The following is a 10,230-nucleotide window of genomic DNA, read 5'->3' as shown; positions in this document are numbered from 1 at the left end:
TTGCAACGCCAGGATTGTGGGTTTGATGCCCGCAGGGGCCCAACCACACACACACGACTAAATTGCTTTGGATAAGTGTCTGCTAAATGGCATATTCTTTAAATCTGACATCGTGTCCACCCCTTAGCATCTCAGAGTTGACTGGTGTTGTGACTCGTCCTTAGTAAAGTGAACGACAAATCATTTATTTGAAAAAAAATCTGATTAAAATCAACATTCATATCAAAAACAGCAGTAGAAACCATGTTAGAGCTATAGAACATAAACCTCATCTGGATTAGGTGCAAAACTTCTGTATTCCCGGATCAGTGATTTGCAACTGCTCCCCCTGGTGGTCAGATAAGGACATCGAGGCTCCCATTCAGATCCTCAGTCCTCATTTGTCAGTTTACTGTGAAGACTAGAAAAAAATACAATGTCATAATTGCAATACGAGGGAAGAAAAACCCTTGCTATTCAAAACTACAAGTGGCTGTGCCCTAAAGTAGAGTACAAGAGGATGAATTTCAGGGGCCATATGTATGAAACTGATCCTAGATCAGCACTCGGAGGCTAGATGCACATGGCCCGACCTGAGGTAAGTGTGGACAGAAGCCCTGGTATTTTTTTTAAACAATGTCTTATTATTTACAATGACAGCCTGACGCTGGGCCAATTTTGCACTGCCCTATGGGACTTCCGATCATGGCCGGTTGTGATACAGCCCGGGATCATACCCCGGGTCTGTAGTGACGCCTCGCTGCGCCACTCAGGATCCTGAGCCAGAGAGAGTAAGGGTTCGGGGTAGAGCTGACCTGCTGAGGTAAGAGTGGACATCAGAGAAGCCTTGGAACTGAGCCAGAGGGAACAGGATTCCAGTTGGGCAGCGTCCGTCTCTGGCACGGCAGAAACTGCAGTTACATATGCCTCGACACGGTGGACACCGCCAGTCCTGCAGCAGGGGACAACAAGAATAGTTACATGAAAAATAAATACATTCTAACTTCAAGACTTTCATAACCTCCTAGAGAGAGTGTCTGAATGACTCATATACCCAATGCACCTGCAATAGGCTCTTGAGTTCTTGTAAGCAGATAGGCTCTAAAGGTCATGTTAATTTATTTTTACCTTTATTTTACTAGGCAAGTCAGTTAAGAACAAATTCTTATTTTCAATGACGGCCTAGTGGGTTAACTGCCTGTTCAGGGGCAGAACGACAGATTTGTACCTTGTCAGCTCGGGGATTCGAACTTGAAACCTTTCGGTTACTAGTCCAACGCTCTAACCACTAGGCTACCCTGCCGCCCCTCCACTCTAACCACTAGGCTACCCTGCCGCCCCTGCCGCCCCTCCACTCTAACCACTAGGCTACCCTGCCGCCCCGCCCCTCCACTCTAACCACTAGGCTACCCTGCCGCCCCTGCCGCCCCTCCACTCTAACCACTAGGCTACCCTGCCGCCCCTGCCGCCCCTCCACTCTAGCCACTAGGCTACCCTGCCGCCCCTCCACTCTAACCACTAGGCTACCCTGCCGCCCCTGCCGCCCTCCACTCTAACCACTAGGCTACCCTGCCGCCCCTCCACTCTAACCACTAGGCTACCCTGCCGCCCCTGCCCCCCTCCACTCTAACCACTAGGCTACCCTGCCGCCCCTGCCGCCACTAGGCTACCCCGCCCCTCCACTCTAACCACTAGGCTACCCTGCCGCCCCTGCCGCCCTCCACTCTAACCACTAGGCCACCCTGCCGCCCTCCCCTGCCGCCCCTCCACTCTAACCACTAGGCCACCCTGCCGCCCCTGCCGCCCCTCCACTCTAACCACTAGGCCACCCTGCCGCCCCTCCACTCTAACCACTAGGCCACCCTGCCGCCCCCTCCCTCTAACCACTAGGCCACCCTGCTCCACTCTAACCGCCACCCCCCTCCACTCTAACCACTAGGCTAACCCTGCCGCCCCTCCACTCTAACCACTAGGCTACCCTGCCGCCCCTCCCTCTAACCACTAGGCTACCCTGCCGCCCCTCCACTCTAACCACTAGGCTACCCTGCCGCCCCTCCCTCTAACCACTAGGCCACCCTGCCGCCCCTCCCTCTAACCACTAGGCCACCCTGCCGCCCCTCCACTCTAACCACTAGGCCACCCTGCCGCCCCTCCACTCTAACCACTAGGCTACCCTGCCGCCCCTCCCTCTAACCACTAGGCCACCCCTCTAACCACTAGGCTACCCTGCCTCCCCTGCCGCCCCTCCACTCTAACCACTAGGCTACCCTGCCGCCCCTCCCTCTAACCACTAGGCCACCCTGCCGCCCCCTGCCCCCTCCACTCTAACCACTAGGCCACCCTGCCGCCCCTCCACTCTAACCACCCTGCCGCCCTGCCGCCCCTCCACTCTAACCACTAGGCCACCCTGCCGCCCCTCCACTCTAACCACTAGGCCACCCTGCCGCCCCTCCACTCTAACCACTAGGCCACCCTGCCCCTCCACTCTAACCACTAGGCCACCCTGCCGCCCCTCCACTCTAACCACTAGGCTACCCTGCCGCCCCTCCACTCTAACCACTAGGCTACCCTGCCGCCCCTGCCGCCCCTCCACTCTAACCACTAGGCCACCCTGCCGCCCCTCCACTCTAACCACTAGGCCACCCTGCCGCCCCTCCACTCTAACCACTAGGCCACCCTGCCGCCCTTCCACTCTAACCACTAGGCTACCCTGCCGCCCCTGCCGCCCCTCCACTCTAACCACTAGGCTACCCTGCCGCCCTGCCGCCCCTCCACTCTAACCACTAGGCCACCCTGCCGCCCCTCCACTCTAACCACTAGGCTACCCTGCCGCCCCTCCACTCTAACCACTAGGCCACCCTGCCGCCCCTGCCGCCCCACTCTAACCACTAGGCTACCCTGCCACCCTCCACTCTAACCACTAGGCCACCCTGCCGCCCCTGCCCCCTCCACTCTAACCACTAGGCCACCCTGCCGCCCCTCCCTCTAACCACTAGGCCACCCTGCCGCCCCTCCCTCTAACCACTAGGCTACCCTGCCGCCCCTCCACTCTAACCACTAGGCTACCCTGCCGCCCCTCCACTCTAACCACTAGGCTACCCTGCCGCCCCTCCACTCTAACCACTAGGCTACCCTGCCGCCCCTCCACTCTAACCACTAGGCTACCCTGCCGCCCCTCCACTCTAACCACTAGGCTACCCTGCCGCCCCTCCCTCTAACCACTAGGCCACCCTGCCGCCCCTCCCTCTAACCACTAGGCTACCCTGCCGCCCCTCCACTCTAACCACTAGGCCACCCTGCCGCCCCTCCACTCTAACCACTAGGCCACCCTGCCGCCCCTCCACTCTAACCACTAGGCCACCCTGCCGCCCCTCCACTCTAACCACTAGGCCACCCTGCCGCCCCTCCACTCTAACCACTAGGCCACCCTGCCGCCCCTCCCTCTAACCACTAGGCCACCCTGCCGCCCCTCCCCTCTAACCACTAGGCCACCCTGCCGCCCCTCCACTCTAACCACTAGGCCACCCTGCCGCCCCTCCACTCTAACCACTAGGCCACCCTGCCGCCCCTCCACTCTAACCACTAGGCCACCCTGCCGCCCCTCCCTCTAACCACTAGGCCACCCTGCCGCCCCTCCACTCTACCACCACTAGGCTCTAACCACTAGGCCACCCTGCCGCCCCTCCACTCTAACCACTAGGCCACCCTGCCGCCCCTCCCTCTAACCACTAGGCCACCCTGCCGCCCTCCACTCTAACCACTAGGCCCCTCCACTCTAACCACTAGGCTACCCTGCCGCCCCTCCACTCTAACCACTAGGCTACCCTGCCGCCCCTCCACTCTAACCACTAGGCTACCCTGCCGCCCCTCCCTCTAACCACTAGGCTACCCTGCCTCCCCTGCCCCCCTCCACTCTAACCACTAGGCTACCCTGCCTCCCCTGCCGCCCCTCCACTCTAACCACTAGGCCACCCTGCCGCCCCTGCCGCCCCTCCACTCTAACCACTAGGCCACCCTGCCGCCCCTCCACTCTAACCACCCTAACCCTAGGCCACCCTGCCGCCCTCCCTCTAACCACTAGGCCACCCTGCCGCCCCTCCACTCTAACCACTAGGCCACCCTGCCGCCCCTCCACTCTAACCACTAGGCCACCCTGCCGCCCCTCCACTCTAACCACTAGGCCACCCTGCCGCCCCTCCACTCTAACCACTAGGCCACCCTGCCGCCCCTCCCTCTAACCACTAGGCCACCCTGCCGCCCCTCCACTCTAACCACTAGGCCACCCTGCCGCCCCTCCACTCTAACCACTAGGCCACCCTGCCGCCCCTCCACTCTAACCACTAGGCCACCCTGCCGCCCCTCCACTCTAACCACTAGGCTACCCTGCCGCCCCTCCCTCTAACCACTAGGCTACCCTGCCACCCCTCCACTCTAACCACTAGGCTACCCCTGCCGCCCCTCCACTCTAACCAGGCTGGCTGCCGCCCCTGCCGCCCCTCCACTCTAACCACTAGGCTACCCTGCCGCCCCCCTCCACTCTAACCACTAGGCTACCCTGCCGCCCCTCCACTCTAACCACTAGGCTACCCTGCCGCCCCTCCACTCTAACCACTAGGCCACCCTGCCGCCCCTCCACTCTAACCACTAGGCTACCCTGCCGCCCCTCCACTCTAACCACTAGGCCACCCTGCCGCCCCTGCCGCCCCTCCACTCTAACCACTAGGCCACCCTGCCGCCCCTCCCTCTAACCACTAGGCCACCCTGCCGCCCCTCCACTCTAACCACTAGGTACCCTGCCGCCCCTCCACTCTAACCACTAGGCTACCCTGCCGCCCCTCCCTCTAACCACTAGGCTACCCTGCCGCCCCTCCACTCTAACCACTAGGCTACCCTGCCGCCCCTCCCTCTAACCACTAGGCTACCCTGCCGCCCCTCCCTCTAACCACTAGGCCACCCTGCCGCCCCTCCACTCTAACCACTAGGCCACCCTGCCGCCCCTCCACTCTAACCACTAGGCTACCCTGCCGCCCCTCCCTCTAACCACTAGGCTACCCTGCCGCCCCTCCACTCTAACCACTAGGCTACCCTGCCGCCCCTCCCTCTAACCACTAGGCCACCCTGCCGCCCCTCCACTCTAACCACTAGGCCACCCTGCCGCCCCTCCCTCTAACCACTAGGCCACCCTGCCGCCCCTCCACTCTAACCACTAGGCCACCCTGCCGCCCCTCCCTCTAACCACTAGGCCACCCTGCCGCCCCTCCACTCTAACCACTAGGCCACCCTGCCGCCCCTCCACTCTAACCACTAGGCCACCCTGCCGCCCCTCCCTCTAACCACTAGGCCACCCTGCCGCCCCTCCACTCTAACCACTAGGCCACCCTGCCGCCCCTCCACTCTAACCACTAGGCCACCCTGCCGCCCCTCCACTCTAACCACTAGGCCACCCTGCCGCCCCTCCACTCTAACCACTAGGCCACCCTGCCGCCCCTCCCTCTAACCACTAGGCCACCCTGCCGCCCCCTCCCTCTAACCACTAGGCTACCCTGCCGCCCCTCCACTCTAACCACTAGGCTAACCACCATAGGCTACCCTGCCGCCCTCCACTCTAACCACTACGCCACCCTGCCGCCCCTCCACTCTAACCACTAGGCTACCCTGCCGCCCCCTCCACTCTAACCACTAGGCTACCCTGCCTCCCCTGCCGCCCCTCCACTCTAACCACTAGGCTACCCTGCCGCCCCTGCCGCCCCTCCACTCTAACCACTAGGCCACCCTGCCGCCCCTGCCGCCCCTCCACTCTAACCACTAGGCCACCCTGCCGCCCCTCCCTCTAACCCCTGCCGCCCCTGCCGCCCCTCCACTCTAACCACTAGGCCACCCTGCCGCCCCTCCCTCTAACCACTAGGCCACCCTGCCGCCCCTCCACTCTAACCACTAGGCCACCCTGCCGCCCCTCCCTCTAACCACTAGGCTACCCTGCCGCCCCTGCCGCCCCCTCCACTCTAACCACTAGGCCACCCTGCCGCCCCTCCCTCTAACCACTAGGCCACCCTGCCGCCCCTCCACTCTAACCACTAGGCCACCCTGCCGCCCCTCCCTCTAACCACTAGGCCACCCTGCCGCCCCTCCACTCTAACCACTAGGCCACCCTGCCGCCCCTCCACTCTAACCACTAGGCCACCCTGCCGCCCCTCCACTCTAACCACTAGGCCACCCTGCCGCCCCTCCACTCTAACCACTAGGCCACCCTGCCGCCCCTCCACTCTAACCACTAGGCCACCCTGCCGCCCCCCCCCTCTAACCACTAGGCCACCCTGCCGCCCCTACACTCTAACCACTAGGCCACCCTGCCGCCCCTCCACTCTAACCACTAGGCCACCCTGCCGCCCCTCCACTCTAACCACTAGGCCACCCTGCCGCCCCTCCACTCTAACCACTAGGCCACCCTGCCGCCCCTCCACTCTAACCACTAGGCCACCCTGCCGCCCCTCCACTCTAACCACTAGGCCACCCTGCCGCCCCTCCACTCTAACCACTAGGCCACCCTGCCGCCCCTCCCCTCTAACCACTAGGCCACCCTGCCGCCCCTCCACTCTAACCACTAGGCCACCCTGCCGCCCCTCCACTCTAACCACTAGGCCACCCTGCCGCCCCTCCCTCTAACCACTAGGCCACCCACCCTTCCACTCTAACCACTAGGCCACCCTGCCGCCCCTCCACTCTAACCACTAGGCCACCCTGCCGCCCCTCCCCTCTAACCACTAGGCCACCCTGCCGCCCCTCCACTCTAACCACTAGGCCACCCTGCCGCCCCTCCACTCTAACCACTAGGCCACCCTGCCGCCCCTCCACTCTAACCACTAGGCCACCCTGCCGCCCCTCCACTCTAACCACTAGGCCACCCTGCCGCCCCTCCACTCTAACCACTAGGCCACCCTGCCGCCCCTCCACTCTAACCACTAGGCCACCCTGCCGCCCCTCCACTCTAACCACTAGGCCACCCTGCCGCCCCTCCACTCTAACCACTAGGCCACCCTGCCGCCCCTCCACTCTAACCACTAGGCCACCCTGCCGCCCCTCCACTCTAACCACTAGGCCACCCTGCCGCCCCTCCACTCTAACCACTAGGCCACCCTGCCGCCCCTCCACTCTAACCACTAGGCTACCCTGCCGCCCCTCCACTCTAACCACTAGGCCACCCTGCCCTGGCCCCTCCACTCTAACCACTAGGCTACCCTGCCGCCCCTCCACTCTAACCACTAGGCCACCCTGCCGCCCCATGCTACCAGGTGGATAGTTAATGTAGCCATGAACGCTGCTACTACCCACTAAACTACTTTCTACGAGCAAGGAGACTAAAGACTTTAAAAAAATATTGATGAATCATTAGTGCTTTTTTTTTTCTCACACAGCTGAACCAAGCCAGGCCACATCAGGCGTTAACTGTGCTGGCCTGGTTATGCAACTGTGAGAAAATAAAATAGAGCCAGCACAGTAAGATTTTGGTTGACATGAAAAGGGTATAAAGACAAGTGATTGAGTTCCTACCGGGTCGAGCAGGGCTTTCCTGACATCCTCTCCATATCTGTTCCTCAGACACGGGCCACAGAACTGTCCCGCTATACCACGACACTCGTCACTACGGCAACAGGTTTTGGTGTCGGTAGTCTTTTGGCGACACTGGTGACACGTTGAGCCCTGAGAATCAGACAGACGTCAAATCAACAAGAGACCGCAAAAATACATTTTTGATGCAAATTGGTCAACCAAAATTGTATTGTATTGTGCATAAGACAATACCCCTTCGACTTTGGTGAGACCTAACTTACTGTGGCTCTGTTGTACACCTTCTCTGTCGTGTGGTCGGCCACCAGCAGTAGCACATCTTCAGTGATCTCCTCCACAGGTCTTATGTTGTGAGGTTTGGCCTGTTTGGGACGCGGAGCACGCCTCTGCCTCGGATCACCACGTACCTGGAACAGGGACCGCTCGTTGATAAATCTATTACCGGAACAAATCTCTATACATCACAAGCTACATTTCATACTATGTGAATCTAGAGGTTATTTTACCGTACTGGGGACACACAAAGCCCAACTTAACCAAGAAATACTGAGCTAGCATGGTTACAGCATCCACCCTCGGTGAAGCACAGTTTGGGTTGGTATGATCGCGTCAAAAGGATATTTGTTAACCTCCAATAGTTCCTCCTCCAGACTGAGCTCCAGCGCTCTCTCCTCCTGGTGGGCCTCCAAGCTCTCAACCCCCCCCATGGAGCGGGTCCGTCTCTGGGAGGATCTGTTAGGGATCGTCTTGGACTTCCCAACTGCGCCCTTGGAGCGGGGCGCTCGCTGCAGGGGAAATAGGAAGAGATCAAGGAGCAATGAAGCTGCACTAGCCAATAGAAAAGCTGAAGAAACCTGCGCTGGCCAATAGAAAAGGCTCTAGGGACTTGAATATATTGAACATGCCCATCCATGGTGAGCAAGAAACATGGAATCAACTCACAGAGCCTTTCTCCTTTTTAACATTGCCTTCTTTGTGACTCTTCAGCAGGGCAGCTCCTGGCATCTTATGCAGGTCTGCTATCAACTGAGCCAACTGCAGGAGACGGAGTTAAAACCAGGACAGCATTAGTTGTACAGATAAACGTGACGTTATTTGATTGTCACCTCTCGGGAGTGTGTGGTAATTCTACCAAATGGCACGTTTACCATAGCTTTGTTAGCCTTGACGTTCTGGGCCCTCTTGGCCAGAAAAGATCCAGACTGTGCTAGATCAGCCTCAGAATCAGAACCTGACTGTTGTTTAACAGGCTGTGTTGCTTCAGTCACCAGCTTCTCTTCAACTTCAAATCTGACTGTTCCCTTCTCAGCCTCCATCTTCCTCTCCTCGTCTTCTTCTTCACTGGAGTGAGGAGTTGGTGTGGCTAGTTTACGGGGGCGCAGTACCACCCGTAATGTGAAGCGATGGGGTACAGGCTGTTTTATGGGGCTGCCTTTGAGATCCACTGGATTGCCACGGTCTGAACTCTGGTGGAAAGACGGGGTAGATAGATGAAGTAAGAAAAAACAATTGACAACCACAATCTACCTGAATATTATCACGTTTTTGACAACCACAATCTACCTGAATATTATCACGTTTTTGACAACCACAATCTACCTGAATATTATCACGTTTTTGACAACCACAATCTACCTGAATATTATCACGTTTTTGACAACCACAATCTACCTGAATATTATCACGTTTTTGACAACCACAATCTACCTGAATATTATCACGTTTTTGACAACCACAATCTGCCTGAATATTATCACGTTTTTGACAACCACAATCTGCCTGAATATTATCACGTTTTTGACAACCAATCTACCTGAATATTATCACGTTTTTGACAACCACAATCTACCTGAATATTATCACGTTTTTGACAACCATATAGAACCACTGAATGAGAACAAGGTCCATACAAATCTGATTCCCTCCAAACAGTACATTTTGAAATGAGGCCTATTATTCAAGTAACTCGCTGTGGGTATAAATTAGGATTTTACAAGACCCGATTAAATAGCATAAACTCGTTGACTGGATAATTTGTGAACAGGTGCAAAATAAATGCACAAAATTACACATAGCAAACCTTGTTATCACATAGATCACTTTCACAGTCGGAAAACCCATAGAACGTTCTGTCATTTTCCGAATCTTCTGTGAAAATCTCGGCGAGTTTATTGGAGAGCAAAGATAATCCCAAAACACCAGTCTAGAAGAAGTTGAACAGAAAACAATTCAAAAGATCAACTAGTTCAGTTAAACATTGTAACTAGAATCAATTTAGAGCGAAAGAAGACGAAACAAAGTTACTTTGTCCATTTTGTCAATTGCGTTTGATTTCTTGTCAAAGGCAGCACTGAGAATCTTGGCTGTGTAGCCTATTGATCAGCCTAGCAAGGTAGCCTATCCAATTATTCAAATGATCTTAATCAGGGTCGTGTTTATTAGGCACGAAACGGAAGAAAACGAACTGAAACAGAGAGGAACTACCGAGCATCCAATAAAAATAGGTTAATGTTTGTTTTCCGTTGCTAAATATTTTCCGTTGCATGCTTTAATGAACATGACCCAATATTCATTCCACATGTTAAAATCACTGGGAACGCGTTTATATCCGACGTCCGAGCGTTCCGAACAACTGGGAACTCGGGGAGAAAAAACGAGCTCCGAGACCGTATTTAGTTTATGTCA

At 57.3% G+C, this 10,230-nt stretch overlaps 1 protein-coding gene and 1 long non-coding RNA gene across 2 annotated transcripts; both read right to left on the bottom strand.

Annotated features, from left to right (window-relative positions):
* Positions 1-164: 164 nt before the first annotated feature.
* LOC127932086 (uncharacterized) lies at positions 165-931 on the bottom strand. The gene is made up of 2 exons (XR_008143979.1): positions 795-931; positions 165-400 (listed from the first exon to the last, which is right to left on the bottom strand). It is a non-coding gene; the product is annotated as an uncharacterized LOC127932086 (long non-coding RNA).
* Positions 932-7,411: 6,480 nt separating this feature from the next.
* Positions 7,412-10,095, bottom strand: LOC118374682 (cell division cycle-associated protein 7-like). Its single transcript, XM_052528621.1, has 8 exons — positions 9,850-10,095; positions 9,626-9,748; positions 8,694-9,011; positions 8,488-8,580; positions 8,175-8,330; positions 7,809-7,952; positions 7,510-7,677; positions 7,412-7,444 (listed from the first exon to the last, which is right to left on the bottom strand). The coding sequence occupies exons 1-8, from the start codon at positions 9,856-9,858 to the stop codon at positions 7,412-7,414; spliced, it is 1,044 nt and encodes a 347-aa protein (XP_052384581.1). The 5' UTR covers positions 9,859-10,095.
* Between the last annotated feature and the right edge of the window lie 135 nt (positions 10,096-10,230).

This window comes from Oncorhynchus keta, chromosome 10, assembly GCF_023373465.1.
Source record: "Oncorhynchus keta strain PuntledgeMale-10-30-2019 chromosome 10, Oket_V2, whole genome shotgun sequence".
Taxonomy (NCBI): Eukaryota; Metazoa; Chordata; class Actinopteri; order Salmoniformes; family Salmonidae; genus Oncorhynchus; species Oncorhynchus keta.
The sequence above is the reverse complement of the archived record's forward strand: the minus strand, read 5'-3'. Positions and strand labels throughout refer to the sequence as shown.